Source organism: Quercus robur, chromosome 1 (genome assembly GCF_932294415.1).
Source record: "Quercus robur chromosome 1, dhQueRobu3.1, whole genome shotgun sequence".
Taxonomy (NCBI): Eukaryota; Viridiplantae; Streptophyta; class Magnoliopsida; order Fagales; family Fagaceae; genus Quercus; species Quercus robur.
The window spans coordinates 37,861,671-37,878,785 of record NC_065534.1 but is presented as its reverse complement, the minus strand read 5'-3'; the positions used below and the strand labels follow the sequence as shown (position 1 = coordinate 37,878,785).

At 35.9% G+C, this 17,115-nt stretch overlaps 2 protein-coding genes across 6 annotated transcripts; one reads left to right on the top strand and one right to left on the bottom strand.

Annotated features, from left to right (window-relative positions):
* Positions 1-5,354: 5,354 nt before the first annotated feature.
* LOC126689034 (PHD finger-like domain-containing protein 5A) lies at positions 5,355-9,265 on the top strand. Of its 5 annotated transcripts, none has more exons than XM_050384062.1 (4): positions 5,423-5,465; positions 7,914-8,019; positions 8,242-8,387; positions 8,721-9,265. In XM_050384062.1, exon 4 carries the CDS (start codon positions 8,746-8,748, stop codon positions 9,076-9,078), a length of 333 nt encoding a protein of 110 aa, XP_050240019.1. In that variant the 5' UTR covers positions 5,423-5,465; positions 7,914-8,019; positions 8,242-8,387; positions 8,721-8,745; the 3' UTR covers positions 9,079-9,265. The 5 variants fall into 5 exon arrangements, with proteins under 5 accessions (XP_050240027.1, XP_050240004.1, XP_050240019.1 ...); XM_050384038.1 differs by adding an exon at positions 8,109-8,152 and having other exon boundaries at positions 8,242-9,265; XM_050384054.1 differs by lacking the exon at positions 8,242-8,387.
* Positions 9,266-13,062: 3,797 nt separating this feature from the next.
* On the bottom strand, positions 13,063-13,740 carry LOC126707446 (uncharacterized). Its single transcript, XM_050407126.1, has 2 exons — positions 13,499-13,740; positions 13,063-13,414 (listed from the first exon to the last, which is right to left on the bottom strand). The coding sequence occupies exons 1-2, from the start codon at positions 13,738-13,740 to the stop codon at positions 13,063-13,065; spliced, it is 594 nt and encodes a 197-aa protein (XP_050263083.1).
* Positions 13,741-17,115: the final 3,375 nt, after the last annotated feature.

The following is a 17,115-nucleotide window of genomic DNA, read 5'->3' as shown; positions in this document are numbered from 1 at the left end:
CAAACCTAGTTATTGGGTAGCCATGTTCAACCAAAATTAACTCAATAGAAGTAAATCACCGTCACACGCCATGTTCAACCAAACCTAGTTATTGGGTAGCCATGTTCAACCAAAACCTAGTTATATTCATTTTGGTTGTTGTGGCACTATCGGTGAGTTTTCAATTTGGTTTGGATGGCGTGTGACAGTGATGGTGGGGGTTGCGATTGTTGGGTTTTAATGGTTGGGTTGCAATTGTAGGTGGTGGCTGTTAGCATTAAAATTAGTTTGGTAAGACTGTTAGCACTGAGTTTTGATCGGTCAACATTGGATTTTTTTTTTTTTTTTTTTTTTTTTTTTTTTTTTGGGTTTGCTATAGTGGTGATCGGTGGTGGTTATTTTTGGTTGTTGTGGTTAGAGATGAAGCCAAAACTTGGAGTTAGGAGGGCAATTTTGCTACTGGCTGCATGTGGCAACTCCAGCTTCCCACTCTGTTGCAACCACTGAGGTTTTTTTTTTTTTTTGGTGTCTTTATTGTGTGTGTCTGCTGCTGGGTAAGGACAAAAATATTTTTTCTTCTTCTTCTTCTTTGTGTCTCTATTGGGCTTAATTTTTTTAGCTTTACTATTAGTAATTTTTGTTGGGCTAATTTTTTTTTGGGCTTGTATATTTTGTTTTAGATTTATAAAATTTTTTTATGAGCTTTTAAATGAGAAAAATGTTAGAACTACAAATTTTTTTTTACAAATTGTTGATGTAGTGAGTGGTTATTGGTAACTAAAAAGGTGATGTAAGTGGTTGGCTTAGATGTGAACTAATAAAAATTTGTTACCTCAATAGTTTGTAAAAATAATGTAGGAAAGTTTGTGGTTAGTTTTTTTGTTTTTGTTTTGTTGTTATGGGTGTTGTTTCATTGAAATTATTATTTTTATATATTTTAATGGGTTGAAATTATTGTAATTTGGGTTATAAAATACTAAACTAGTTTGTTAAAATAGATAAAAATAACTTTTTATATTATAAAAAATATATATTTTTTATAAACATGGATACTAATGCTTGAATATGTCTAAATTGGAAGCGTATAAATTTATTAATGTAAAAAAAAAAAATTATCTACTTCGTAGTTCGTACAAATAATATGGTTTAATAAAAAATAAAAAATAAAAGCAAAAGTATGAACTGCAAGTCTGCTACGAGAGGGGACTGGGGACAAGATCTCGCTTATGGTAGGCTAGAATTTGTATGCATGCGACAACAAACTTGAAAGGAAAAATAGCCCTGGTTTATCCTTTCCAAATTAGACTGTTTGTGATAAACTTGTACCACTATATCACTTTTTTAATAGTTAATTAATTATTGTTGTTAGTTTGCTCTAAATTCAAACATATAGCCTATAGGATAACTTCAACGTTTCTAAATAATTCCTCACTATATATAGATAAAAGATTTTTAAGATTTGAAACCCCCCCCCCACCCACCAAAAAAAAAAATTAGTTCTAACTTGATATTTTTAATAGAATCAAAATAGTGTATTAGATTCAATTAAAAAAAAAAGTGTATTAGATCTTGCAAAATTAGATTCGTACGTGATAGCCCAAGATTTTTGACTTGAAGTAAAAGCTAGGTTGACTTGTGATTTGACATTTTTTTTAAATAAAAAAAATACTGTATAAACTAACCAATCATTTTAAGTGCTAAATCAAGTAAAGATAATATGACATCAATTATCTAAATGCAATACCACCGCACAACTTTGATGCGATAGTTACTCTATAAGTATAAGAGCTTGTGGGATGTGAGGGGCAAAGACCGGAGTTTAAGTTTCCTGAAAAGAGTTTCACACACATATATACTTAGATTAGACTAAAATAGAATTTATATCTTAAAAAAAAAAAAAAAAAAAAAAAAAACATGTTGAATCAAATAACAATTACCAATTTTTCTATTTTTTATTTTTTATAGTTTGACAATGGGGCAATAAAATTCAAAGAAATCAAGTTTACAAACTATCAATTAGCTTAGTTTAAAACAACATCTTTCTCTCAAAAAAATAAAGATTAAAACAATATCTCTACATCATATAGTGTGATAAAAGGCTCTCAAAGCATTGGTTTAAACCCCAAATTTTAGCAACAAAACTCATAAGATCATTGCCAGTTTTAGTCTTATCTACTATAAGTGAACAACATCTCTTTTACTGTATTCAAGCGAAACAAAGTCTAAATCTAAGAGGAAAAAAGTCGAAGGAATGCGTCAGTATCACTGGAGAATACCACTAGAGTTATGGGCACTTGTTGTTCTTTTGTTTTTCAAAATTTCTAAAAATTTTTATGGAGTTTTTTAATGTAATAATAAAAAAATAAAAAATAAAATAAAAACTACATCGTTTTTAGGCACTTGACAAAAAATCACCTAATTTTATGGTGATAATATTATTAGTAAACTTTGAATTGTGTAAACTAAATCTATGTATTATTTAAGTTTTTTTTTTTTTTTTTTTTTTTTTTTTTTTTTTTTTGCATGTGAAAAAAATATAGGTGTTGATGGCCATTTTGGGAAGCCCAAGTGGAAAGGAGAGGCCCAACAACACGGATAAAAAAGAGTTGGCAAATGGATAGAAAGCCTATTAAGCCCAAACGGCAGGAATAATGGGTCACAAGCCCATGAGATAAACAAATGGGTCTTGAGGAGGTAAATGGGCTTAAAGGGGCCCGGAAAGAGAGAAAAAGTAAACCATGGATAGTATATGACATGGAAAAGTGAGAATGAGTCACGACAGGCCCAAAGTAATGAAAGTAAGAAAGTAAGGGGTTGATGGCAAGCCCATAAACCCCAAGGATGAGGGATAATGTAATTGGGCCGGGGAAACCCAAAAAATTCAGTAAAAGCTCATGGGAATGCAAAGTTAAGAAAAGGACTAAGGAAACCCAAGGAAAGTAAACAGGTCTAGGACGCCCAAGGGAAAATAAATGGGACACAGGAGCCCCCAGTGATGTAATAAAAGAACCAATATTCGTACTGGGCCATTGGGAGAAGAATAAACAGTAGGCCCAAAGAGGCCCAGCAAGATTGAGGCAAACAACTTCACAGCAGGAATAATAGAGTGGTATGGCAAGAGATGGTAGCAAGAAAAAGGGTGGGCTGAAGAAAAGCAAAGCCCATTGTCGAGTAAGGCCCAGCCCCTAAGTGGAGCAAGCCATAAAAGAAAGGGAAACCAGAAAATAGTCAAAAACAGACGGCAGACTGTGCAGGCCAACCACCGCAAACGCATAAGCAGCAGGCAAATTTTGGACATACATGGAAAAGAGACACGCGCAAGGCCCAGATCTCATCAACCTGTACCCAGCCAATATAGGACACGATAAGGTCATGGGTTAGATGTAAGAGGGCATGGTTTGGCAGTGGGGAGAGGGGAAAAACCTATTTTGAGGTTCCTGCTAGGGCTCTTTTGGGGGAAGTGTCCTGCTGGGATGACACACCACCCAAAAGAGCAAAGCTAAGTTAAAACCACTAGGTACATGCCATGAGGGATAGGGAGAAAGAAGAAAGAAGGCACCCACACCATAGTAAGAAAGGGTGCCACGACAAACAAACAAACAAAATAGTTTTCTTTTGTCTGGTGATGGGGAGTGGCACACAGACGGACCAATGGTGGTCGGCAAGTACACCCAGACCAGACAAAGGTGGTTAAGGGCTAAAATAGTAAAATTTGGTCACGGCAGGCACTATAAAGAGGCCCTTGCCATATACAGGGAGGAGGGACACAAGCGCTACGGTATTTGGAATTTGAAAACCAAGAAATAGAAAACAAGTATTGAGAAAAAGAAGTAGTAAGAAAAAAGATAAGAAAGGGGAATATTAGAAGAGAATGAAAGAAAAAGATAGAGAGTTAGAGCGGCAGGCATGCACCAATAGGTTGATTCCCTCTCTCCTTCTCAAAGTCCTACTCTCTACCAAAAACAAAGGGTTCTCTTGTGCACCAACCATTCAGGTCCGCTTTCCTCAAAGTGATTAATTTCCGCGGCAGGATCTCCTTGGGAGATTATTCACTTTGAGAAGAGGCGTTCTTCCCTCTCTGGTTTTGGTCCTACGGATCAAATTTAATCTGATTTCTTCCCTTTTTCAATCAACCCATATACTACCCACTTGTTTCCCTTACTTTTCTTATAAAAATAATTGTTGTTAAACTGTGATTGTCCTTTCTTAAGTAGGGATTATTTGTTTACCTTAATAAAGATGTCAAAGTATTTTACTTTATCTTATTATTATCATATCTGCTTGCCACAACTCATCTGAAACAGTTCTGTCCACCTTAAGTGTGCTCCTAGCAGACGAGGCATAGTTTGTGCACAAGTCGGACCAAATTGAGTTCCAGTTGGACCGGTCTCAACTCCCTTACTCAGAATATTTAGGCCTAGTACCGCAGGAGGCAGTCCAACCCGATTTAACCAAAAAGGCCCACTACAACAAGCAAGCTCATAATCCAATTAACCCGACTCATAACCATTACTCGATCTACTTGCAACCCGTTTAGGATGACTCTTTTGTTACCCGAATCTAATTTAATATAATAAAGTTCCTAACCTTTTTACTTAAAAAAGAAAAGTTTTCAAATGTGAGTCGCACCGATTATTTTGTATAGTAATCCTCTTTCCTATATTTTTTTATAGGAGTGGCAAAATCTGACACAACCTGCGAACGTGACACGACTAATCCGTTTATAAACAGGTCATGAGTTGAGGCCAAACGGGTTTAGGTCATATTCGGGTCGACACGGCTAACCTGTTTAATAAATAGATCGTATTTGTGTTCAACATGTGAACTTGTCTGACTAGTTTAGCTTATAAATATATTAGCTTTTGTTATTATTATTTTGTTATTATTGCTTAATTTTTGTTGTAATTATATGTTTATTACTATATTTTATGGTTGTAATTGTATTTTAATTATATATGGGAACTGATAATAGGTTATTCAAATAAAGTATGACCTAATAATCAAACAAGTTATTAAATGGATAATTTGTATTGGTCTTTACATGATTTGTTAATTAAACAGTTTAAATGTGTTGTGTTGTGTTGGATCAACTTGTTTAATAAACAAATTATGTTAGGGTTGAGGATTCTTAACGCGTTTACTAAACAAATCGAGTTTGGATCAACCCATATAGCCAACCTGTGAACACGACACGAACCCGATCTGTGAACACAAACCTGATCTGTGAACACAAACGGCTACCCACTCATTCTTTACAGCTTAGTTGATGCTGGGAGAACTATGTATTTTAGACTTTGTTCGGTTTTTTATATATTTCCCCTTTAAAAAAAAAAAAAAAAAAAAAAAAAGAAGACAAATTTGGGCTTGTAGCGTTAAAAGACCCGGCCCAGTTTCTCAAGGGTTATATATTAGTAGTTTAGAACACAAAAAAGATATTACAAGCAAAACAGCCCTCTTCACGGTAGAGCCTCCGAGAAACTTCGCAGGTTAGCTGTGGCCATATTCTAATCTTTTGTTTTCTCCTACTTTTTTTTTTTTTTTTTTTTTGGGTTTTACTAATTTGATTGCTTGTCTCGCTCTCTTGTTCTTGTGAATTGGATTATTAGAGTGTTAACTTTCATAAGAAACTAGTTTCTAACCGTGTCTAAAAAAAAATTCGAGAAATTAGGTGCAGAATATCAAAGATTTAACAAAACCCTAAAACGCATTGTATTGGTGTATGTTTAAATACTTCGCTGCCTGATGTGTATTATTTCGTCCTGAATCTTTAGCTCATTAGTTTTTAGAGGATAACTATAATATAAATGTCTGCTTAGTTTGTTTAAATTGCATTTTATATTTCTTCAAAAAATGTAATGGATAGGATGAGTACCAAGTGTTTGATGAAATCCCACAAAGAACTGTATGATAAAAACATGGTTATGTTTGACTAAAATATGACGAATTGTATCTATTTTATTAAATATTGTTGAGGAAAATAAGTAGGAGCACTTGGGGTTTGAATGGAGCGTTTTATGGGAATGATATGATGCTGCGATTTTCTCCATCATTATATTAATTATCTTGATTTTTGATCCTTTGGCTGTGTAACTCTGACATTGCCTTCTGCCACCGTTTTGATAAGTTATATAAAACAGAAGAAGCTATTTGATTATAGAATACTTACTATTTGGCCTCTAAAGGTTGATTCTTGACAATGAGTTACACCCTGTCCTCAAACATGCTTATTAACATTGGAATACTTTTTATTTTTCAAATTCTAATTTAGACTTCTGATTCAATTTTCTCTCTCTCTCTCTCTCTCTCAGATTTAATTTTATTGTTAGATTGCAATTAATTACTTAGTATCTTAGAAAAAAAAAAGGCAAGAATCTTTTATGCAATCTAACTCTAATTTTCTTATTGTATGTCTATTACTTGATTTGGGTCAATAGACTGGATTATGGTTTCCTTATGAATAAGAGTTTTGAGCCCTATATTAAGATGTAGATGTGGGTTCGTTTAGGAATCGCTTATTTTGTTGAAACTGAAAACTTTTTGCTGAAAGTATGTAGAAAAAAGCTAAAAGCTGACTTTTGGAGCAATGGATGCACTTAACAATGCAATGGGACCCACTTTAGGAGCGAAAATAAACTAAAAAGTAAAATAAGCTAACTTTTTTCTCAAATCCCAAACGCAACCGTAGTATGGTTTTTTCATCGTTGAATAGAATTATTTAGGTCTTTTCTGGAGACTACGGGTGCAATTACTTTGTCGTAGACAAAAGTAAGTTTTAGGGCTCTTTTTATTCCCTACGCCAAATATAAAGAAAAAAAAAAAAAAATAGGGGGTTTGATGAACTGTCATAAATTTTGATGATAGCCTATGTATTAGTAAGCTGCATCTTGTGGTTTGTCATTATGTTTGGTTAAGTTGTATCTTTCTGGGGCTTTTTTTTTTTTTTTTTTTTTTTTTTTCCCTTATAATAATTCTTAATATTTAGACATTGTACAGTATATTTCCTGTATACTTTGGTGGCTCATTTTTTCTGATTTATATAATCTTATTACTTATCAAAAAAGAAAAGTATCTTAGACATTGTAACTTCGTATATGGATAGTTGCGATCTGCAGAATGGGGATGTGCTGGGGATTTGACTTGGCTTTTTGATTACTAGAAACATGATTGTTTTGGTCAAATATAGGGAAACCATAGAATTAACTGGCTTACTCTCATTTAATTAATTTTTGGTGTAGGCCTTTTGATTTTTGATTTATTTATTTTATTGGTTGAAACCTGAGGACTTGAGAACATCCTTGCTTGGCATTAGTGACCCAAATTTCAGGTGGTTTCTTTATTATGGTGCATTTTACGTGTCAACAAAAAGAATAGCCTATTCCTCCATATCTCATATGGGTTTCATAATTGTAGGAACTGGCTCTTGGATCATGGTGATTGATTTAAGTAGTTGCTGCTGTTGATGGTAGATTGACCCTTAGTTTGGTTGGGGATGGGACAAACTTTTGACTTGTTGGTATTGGGTGTATGAGGAATAAACTGCTTCTTTAACTAGCTTTTGTCCTGCCAATGAGCTCTAGCTGAACTAGCACCTCCTCCCCTTTTAAGTTCTAGAGGAGGGTGAGGTTGTGGGTACAAGACCGATTGAGTATGTATTTAACTTAGCAATTAAAAAAAAAAAAAGAAAAAACCTAGTTTTTGTCCTGATTTTCTTGCTAACTTGGTTTGTTAGTGATGTACTTTTGGTGCTGAGTGATGCATACTTTGAAGGGGATTTTTTCTGTCATTCTTGAATTTGGCTGAAAAGTTGAGGCATATTTGAATATTAATATAACAAATACTCGTTAGTCTCATTGTTCAATTTCTTCATTCTTGATATATGTTTGAAATTGTTTTGCCAAGACACTATAATTGCTTTTCTCTTATTTCCTTTTCAGTCATTTGTCAGCAAACATTTATCTTGACACTAGTTTGAATCTGCCATACTCCTTTTCCCCCCCTTTTGGATTTTGGGGTCTTTACTGGTGGTCTGCAGCAGGATTCGTAAGGAACATTAACTTATTGAACTATATTTGGAAGATATATCATTTATGCATGTGATTTTAATACACTTAATTCAATTTCTTGTCTAGTTGTATTTTCTGGTTCATAGAGGAGGGAAATGGAAATCAAAGTGGTAATTTACTTGATGGAATGTGACATGCTGCTGCATCTATTACTTGCCATGCATATAATTTTAATTTTTTTTCATTTTGTTTTAAATAGGGCATGGATTTCCAGTGGCTCAGGAGAAGGGCCTGAGCTTGAAATCAAAGCCAGATTCATGAGCTTTGAGTGGAGTGGGAAGTTTGGATGGCCAAAACATTTTCAGCCTCCCTGTGAATTTCAGTTGGACTGTTTTGTGACATCTAGTTGTTCCTCTACTTCTGTTTGACAAAAATTTGGTTTGAATGGATAATTATGGGAATTTTAGATGAAAAATTGGAAGTTTTATATTGAGTTATGTCCTGAGATGATGGTCAGCTGTCTAAATCCAAGCAGTCAATGTTGCTCTATATGTTTCGATGCTAAACATTAATATTGCAAACTGGGATTTTGTTCTCCAGAGGCCATGCTCTTTCCTTATTCCTAATTATAAATTAATTTTGACAATGTTTGCCTTTTTTTTGTTTGTATATATTCTAGATCAAATATGCCAGGCATGGATTTTTAATGCGTTTTAGTGTTTACTTATTCCTGTTCAGGAACTAAGAATTTGTTGCTGAAAGCATGGCCAAGCATCATCCAGATTTGATTATGTGCCGAAAGCAGCCAGGAATTGCTATTGGGCGACTTTGTGAGAAATGTGATGGGAAGTGTGTGATCTGTGATTCCTATGTCCGCCCTTGCACACTTGTTCGAGTTTGTGATGAATGCAACTATGGGTCCTTTCAGGGTCGGTGTGTTATCTGTGGAGGAGTGGGAATTTCTGATGCCTACTACTGCAAAGAGTGTACGCAGCAGGAGAAAGATAGGGATGGATGTCCAAAAATTGTTAATTTAGGGAGTGCCAAAACAGACCTATTCTATGAACGTAAGAAATATGGTTTTAAGAAAAGATGATGAGCGCTGGATAGACGTGTCTGGAACTTATTAATTGCTTTTATTTAGTGTGAGACTTCGAATATTGATATGTAAGCAGTGCTTTTAGAATGCTTTTATGTACTAAACTATTGATGAAGATGACATAATAGTTTTTGAAATGCTGGATATATGTTAAAAAGTCGTCGAGTGTTTGTTTTCTTACCCATTACCAAGTTTGTTGTCTTTATACCAATTATTTTGACTTATACAAGATATGTTGCTTGGTGAATGCTTGCTGTCGTTCTGAGTCTTCTGACTACTAGGATTGTTTCTTTTCGTATAGGAAGGTGAACTTTTATCTGAGAGGAGACTAACTTAAACTTAAACCTTTAAATGATCGGTCTCTTTGGTAATACAGGTTTCTTCGTTAAATGATCTGTTACTCTCAAGTTAAAGATAAGTTAAGTTGGTGGCAAAATTGAGTGACATAAAGGGTAGACCTGGCAAAATTGGACTTTGATCCATTAACCTGACCCAAAGGAAAATACCTAATTTGAACTCGAGAATTTTTTAACCGGTGTAGAAATAGGTTGACTCATGCTGGACCTATTTTTTCTCAAGTGGGGTCAACTGGTTGGACTTGTGGACGTTTTAAAAAAATAGTTCATATATGCTAGCAAATCACTTCAAATTCTAAACCATAGAAAGGTAACATGACATCAACTATCCAAAGGTAATGATTATGTTGAATCAAATTGAATCAAATAAAAGCCTGAATCAAATAAAAACCACCAAAAAGTTTTTGGTTGATCAATGGGTAACTAGATTTAGAGAAATTAAACTTAAAATATAAATTTTTAGAGTTTCAAGTAGCTTAGATTGAAACCTCTCTTCATCTTTTGGTATGATAAAAGGCTCGGAGTATGGGTCTAAATCCCAAATTTTTGCAATGCAACTCATCAAATCCTTGTGATTGTTAGTCTCTTTTATATCTGAGAGGACAAGAGTTGAAGGAATGCACTACTATCACCCAAGAATGCCATCAGAGTTATGCAAACTCATTGGTTTTTTTTATTATTTATTTTTAAATGTAGGAAAATTTTCAAAAACTGTCATTTTTGGACACTTAATGACAAATCAACTTACTTTTATGGTGATAATATCATTAGTGAATTTTGAATTGTGTAAGCTTCATAATTTATGTATTATTTAATTTTTAATTTTTGAGTGTTTTGTTATTTTTGATATTTAGGGGTTGTTAGGATTTTGTGTTTCTATCACCCATAACTCTGTTTTCATCACCCATAACTCAAAATATGTGGGCCCCATGACTGAATGGTTTGTTTGGGGATGTTTTCAGTTTTTGTTTCCATCGCTTAATTCTCTGATTTTTGAGTAATGAGTTATGGAAACTGAAAACACATTTTAGGTGTTTTCAAAGACAAGTTTTCTACATTAATGTTGAGGCTTGGAATGAAGCCCACATCGTATGGGAGCCGTTCCAAACCCCTATTTTCTCACTATATAAAGCCATACATAGCACTTTTTCAAAATACAGAGAAAATCCTAAGGGAAAACCTAACATTCACAAGAAATAGTGAATCAAAGAGGGAGTTTTTCACAAAACATCCTCAAGTCAATTTTATTTGATTGGGACCTTTCTTGGTCTTGATCCTCGAGTTTTGAAATTTACTAATCATTTTTGTTTGGTTGTGAATAGATTGACTGAGGGGAACAGTCAAAATTAAGCTTAAAAAGCTTCTTATTTGAGATATTGAGTTCTAAAACTTTTCTTTCCATTTCTTCATTTTGATAGTGTTTTGATCTGTTTTATTGCTTTGTTTATATGTTAATACGTTTGTCTAGTTTAGGTTTATGTAGTTTTCGTGTTTTAAAGCATGCTAGGTTATTAGAATTTTCGTTTTAAGTTTTGCTTTGTTTTTGTGTTCTTATTTTCTGGGTTAGGGTTCTTCAGGGCATGTCTGCGTGCGCATGCTTCTCTTCTGCATGCGTATGCAAGCTCGAAGTATGCATTCGTATACAACTAGCCTACGTACGCAGGCCTATGTATGCGCACGCATACTCGTGCCTAGAAACCCTAATTTGATTTTTTTTGCTTCTGTTTCTTTGTTTCTTTCATATCTTATGCCTCTGTTTGGTCCCTTTGTTATGTTTTCTAAGTCTTTGTTCCTTTGTTTAGTTGTTTGTTTGTCTTTAACATGCTAGATTAGGGTTTCCTTCCTTTTCTTATTTTAATACCATGAACATGCATATAACATGATCATGCATTGATACCGTAAGTGTTGTGATATAGTGAGGTAGGGCATGCATTCACATGAATATGCATTTATTTGAATATGATTTTTTTGTTTGAATGATGAACATGGATCAGGTTTGCAATAACATGTTTGTTTGATTCTTTATGTGTTTCTTACTTTATATACGAAGTATGCTTATTGTTGCCATGCCTATGTTCTACCCTTGACCATGATATGATGATTTGAGATGAGATGCTTTGATGAGAAAATGTTAGGGCTTCTCTTGGTTGATAAGTATGATAGATGAATGCTAGGGTTTGTAATGTGATAACATGATAGATGTATGTTAGGTTTGGGATAAAATGCCATGTTGTATGCTTAGATGTATGCTTGTGTGTGTGTGTGTTAAGATGCAATGTTGAATGTGCTTTTAATAGGATTAAGACGTAGGACATAATGAGTGGAAGCCGACCACGAGTTGGGTGGTTTTGGGTGCCTAACACTTTTCCAAAATCGTACCTAAACTCCGAACTCATCTTTGGTAGTAAGACTAGTCCTTCTACGTAAGGGCACTACATTCATGGTTCTTAGACCATAAAACTAGGTGGCGACTCCTTATTTCTTTCTTCGCCCCGGTTCACTTGGTCGAGGTGTACTCCCTCATTGCGCCCACAACGAGTACGCGCTGCTATGAGCTTACACGCACTCCACACCAAGCACAGCTTCGTCACGTGCACATCATGTATGCCACGTGCCCCACGCTCCAGAACCATTTCACGTCAAGCCATGTCAGCCTTAAGGTGACGTCATCCTACCATATCAGCATCTTGCATCATTAGATTACGTCAACACACGTCATCCTTTGACTTTGACTAACTTTTGATCGTTGACCCAGCACTATTGACCATTGACTTTTTGACCAAAAGTCAATTTTTCAACAAGGCATATCTTACTCAGTTTTTCATGTAGATTCTGATTATTTTGCTTTATTTCTACGTTTGAGGTCTCTAACCCCCTCTTTGTGGTCATTTTCTTCATGATGGCTCAATAAAACGAACGAGACATTATTTGTCCTATCACTGTTATCTTGGATGGTCTTACTAGCTATCATGCATGGTCTCAAAATATGACTGTCTTTCTCAAGGGTCGCAAACTATGGAGGTATGTAACTGGTTCGATTCCCAAGCTAGTGCGACTATCTCAACCTAAAGTCACTACTAACTGTAAACATTTTGTACCCCTTATAACTCGGGTTCCCATTCCCTAATGATGATCAAGCACTAAGGCCTAAGGCCAGTTTAGAGCCCAATCAAATATCAAATTAACTTAAAGAGTATTAAAATGGAAAATATAACTTTTAAATGAGTAAAAATCTATTTTTGGAAATAAATGACCAAAGAGGCCCTCGGCCCACATATGTGGGTAGCAGCCTGCATACGTGGGCTAAAGCATACATACGCAGGCATGATCCTGTGTACGCAGCTAGGGTTTTTTTTTTTTATTTTTTTATTTTTTTATTTTTTTTTAGGGTGAAAAAAACTGAGCTTTATTAATGTAAACGTGCTAAATCAGCTTGTACAATAGAAAAAATGTGTGACGGAACATCCTCCATCCACACTACAAAATTTGGTATGCTTAGAGCATATTTAGCCAGACTATGACCTACACCATTGCCATCTTTTTTAGTATGAAAATATAGCAATTCATCAAAGTTTTGGGCAAACCTTCTAACATCCTCAATCAGTAAACCCGTAGGTGTTAGGGCCTATGAATTCTCTTGCAAAGCTTGTATCACTTCCATTGAATCTCCCTCCAAAATAACCCATCGAAAACCAAGATTTGTTGCAAGGGATAGTGTCGTTGCTGTTGCCAAGGATTCAATCTCCACTGCCTTGTAAGGTTGGTGTTTTATCTTTGCACATGAGGCCAGCACCAAACCATTTACATCATGAATCACTACTCCTATACCGACCTTCTTCTTTTTTGGACACGTCGCTCCATCGAAATTTATTTTCACCATGTCCGTTGGAGGAGGAAACCATTGGTTTTGTGCTGATTGGATTGCACGTTGCCTCTGAAACTTTAGTCCTTGTCTTGTCATGTGAAACTCATCCAAACTAATTCTTGCAGCAGCGACAATTTAATGAAGGTCAATAATAGAAGCTTGTACCCGAGCTTTGTTTCTTTGATTCCACACTGACCATGCGGTGATTGCAAAAAGATCCAGTTGTTTACCCTCTGCTATTATCCATGAAACCAAGTCTTTAAAATCTGCAAAACCGACGGAGTTTCGGAATTCCCATAAAGCTTGATTTGCCCAGATCGTGTCCAACTCAGTGCAAGTCCACAAGGCATGGAGTGGGTCTTCAACTTCAGCTTGGCAATGGTCACAGATTGAATTACCAATGATTGTGCGTCTCATCAAGGCTTGTTTCGTTGGCATGGCTCAGAAGTAGGAAAAATTGAAGTTTTTTGCAATAATGGATGAGGTTTGGAATGAATCACACACCGTCTGGGAGCCATTCCAAACCCCATTTTCCCCACTATATAAAGCTTTACATGGTACATTTTCAAAACACACAGAAATCCCATGAGAAAATCCTAAGATTCGCTATAAAATAGTGAATCAAAATGGAGTTTTTCACAAAATACCCTCAAGTCAATTTTATTTGATTGAGACCTTTTCTGACCCCAATCCTTTTAGTTTAACATTAATAATCGCTTTTTTAATGACTTGTGATAGATTTGACCGAGGGGAACGGTAAAAATCAAAGCTTGGGAACTTCTTTTTGAGGTATCAAGCTTTAACTCTTTCTCTTTCTTTTCTGCTTTTCTTTCTACGTTTTGATCTTGTTTTCTGCGTAGCTTTTGTTTATGTATGCTTGTTTACATTAGTTTTATAGTTCTTTATATTTGTGAACATGTTTAGTTGTTAGAATTAGGGTTTTAGTTCATGCTCTATTTTTTGCTTAGTTCATTTAAGGGTTTTGAACAACCTTGCGTGTGTGTGCCATGAGCATGCATACGCAGATCAAATTTTGCGTATGCATGTCTTTGTTTGCGTACATAGGCCTTTGCCTAGAAACCCTAATTCTTTTGTTTCTTTCTTTGCTTCATATAATATGTTTCTGTTTTGGGTTTCTTTTCACATATTTTATACTTTATGCATTTTATGATGGGTCTGTATGAGGATTTTGAGTCCGCTTAGGCTTCTTTGCTTAGCCAATCTCTTACTTCTTCTCTTGATGCTGTAGTTAAGGAGCTCATCTTTGAGGAGAATCGTCAGCCTACTTATCACATGTCATCCTCTAACCATATGTTGGCTACACCCTCTCTTCCCCCACAACCTCCCATTGTCGCATTCACTGCTCCTCCATAAATAAACTCTAGGCATCCCACCTGTCAGTTTTCCAAAGGTACTCATTGTGAGTTTTGCCATGCCAAAGGCTATGATATCTCTACTTGCCGCAAACTGCAGAAATTCATGTAAAAGCAGAACAAAGCTCATCTTCCTCGAGCAGCCGCTATGTGTCCCTCAGATCTATTGGTTTCTATAGGTCCATCTTTGGCTTCCTCACTTACTATAGCTGATATTGAGACAATAGTTCAATAGGTTTTATTTTGAACTTCCACTGCCTTTTCTATCACATCAGGTAAACATTCTTGGTTCTTTGATAAGGCACCCTTAGCACATCCCATCTCTATTTACACTGTTGAAGGAACTCTAATGCTTGTTAGTTATAAAGGAACAATCTCCCCCAATTGTTTATCTCTTAGTGACACTTTTCATATTCCAAAGTTGTCCCTCAATTTGTTTTTTGTTGGTCAACTTTGTGAATTAGGAGTACATATTCTATTTACTAATAATGGTGTGGATGTGCAGGATCCCCGGACAGGTCAAGTGCTTGGGACAGGCCGTAAGGTTGGCGTATGTTTGAGGTTCACGACTTGAAGATTCTTTCATAGGTTGTTTCTACTAATAATACTACTACTGTGACCCTCTCACCTGATTTAGGGCATGCTCGTCTTGATCATACATCATTATCTCATCTCCAATTGTTATCTTCTCAAGGTCATTTAGGTTCAGTTCAGTTTCCAAAATTTGATTGTACTTTTTGTCATTTTGGCAAACAAACAAAATTGTCATTTAATAATAGTGACTTTTTTTCTTTTGCACCTTTTGATCTTATACATTCTGATATTTGGGGTCCTGCACTAGTTCCCATTAAGGGGGGCTCTCAATATTTTGTTATATTTATGGATGATTTTTCTAGATATACTTAGATTTATCTGCTTCATCATAGGTTTAAACTTGTGTCCATATTCCAGAAATTTCATAAAATGATTGAAACTCAGTTCAATCGTACCAATTAAGATCTTTCGGTCAAATAATGCTCAAGAATATAATGATTAATCTTTCCTATTCTTTTTAGATAGCAATGGTACCCTCCCTCACTGGTCTTGTCCCTACACCTTTCAATAAAATGGTCGTGCAGAACGAAAACATCATCACATTCTTGATGTTGTGTGCACCCTTCTCATCTCTGCCTTTATTCTTGAGCGCTTTTGGGGTGAGGATGCACTCACTGCTGTTTACACCATTAATCGTATTCCTTCACCCACCACACACAACAAATCACCTTTCAAGCTCCTCTATGGTAAAAACCCTAACTACTCCTCTCTTCGGGTTTTTTGTTGTGCTTGTTTTGTCTCTCTTCCTCCTTATGAACAGACAAAGCTCTAGCCTCCTGCTCGTCTCTATTGCTTCCTTGGCTATGGTGTATCCCAAATTGGATTTCGTTGCTATGATCCCATAAATCATAGCCTTCGTGTCTCTCGTCACGTTGAGTTCTGGGAACATCGACCTTTCACAAGTCTTTAGCAGTTTCCTACGTCCTCTTTCTCAGAGTCTCCCATTTTTACTGATCTTTTTCTCCCTCTTTATCATGAACTTGTGGAGGATTCTTCAACATTGGCTGCCTCTCCAAACGACTCATCTCAAGTTTTGTCCCTGGCATATGACTCGCCTGTCCTGGATCCTGTGGCACCACCGTCTCCTAAGCCTCTTGTTGGTCCTGACATTCGTCACTCTACTCAGGTAAGTGTTCCTCCTCTTTATCTCACTGATTATCACTACTCTTTTACTCTTGCCACCTTCTATGAGCCTCACACCTATCGTGAGGCCTATACTGACCCTCTTTGGCAACAAGCTATGTCTGAAGAACTAGATGTCCTTCACAAAAATCACACTTGGGATATGATTGGTTTGCCTCCTTGTCAGTCTATAGTAGGTTGTAGGTGGGTTTATAATATCAAGATCAAGGCTGATGGATCTGTTGAACAATACAAAGCTTGCTTAATTGCTAAGGGCTTTACTCAAGAATATGGCATTGATTATGAGGAAACATTTGCTCTAGTTGATCGCCTTACATCTGTTAGATGTCTCATTGCTGTGACCGCCATTTGCCATTGGCCTCTTTATCGGATGGATGTTAAGAACGCTTTTCTCAATGGAGACCTCCAAGAAGAAATGTACATGCAATCACCCTTTGGCTATACTCACTCAAGCCATCAAGTTTATTGCCTTCGTCGTGCTTTTTATGGCCTTAAGTAGGCTTCTCGGGCTTAGTTTGAAAAGTTTAGCTTAATTGTTGCTCAGCAGGGTTTCACTTTTGAGTCCTCACAACATTGCTCTCTTTGTTTGAAAATCCTCTGTTGGTCTCACTCTTATTCTTCTTTATGTTGATAACATGATTTTTACTGGAGATGACTCTGCAGGTATCTGCTCTCTTTAGCGCTTCCTTAGTCAGCATTTTGA

Bases quoted from the DNA above. Each gene is read 5' to 3' on its own strand.
- LOC126689034 (XM_050384070.1), top strand. From the start codon at position 8,746: ATGGCCAAGCATCATCCAGATTTGATTATGTGCCGAAAGCAGCCAGGA.
- LOC126707446 (XM_050407126.1), bottom strand. From the start codon at position 13,740: ATGCCAACGAAACAAGCCTTGATGAGACGCACAATCATTGGTAATTCA. The intron at 13,415-13,498 runs GTCAGTGTGGAA...TGCAAGAATTAG, and splicing joins CTTTTTGCAATCACCGCATG to TTTGGATGAGTTTCACATGA.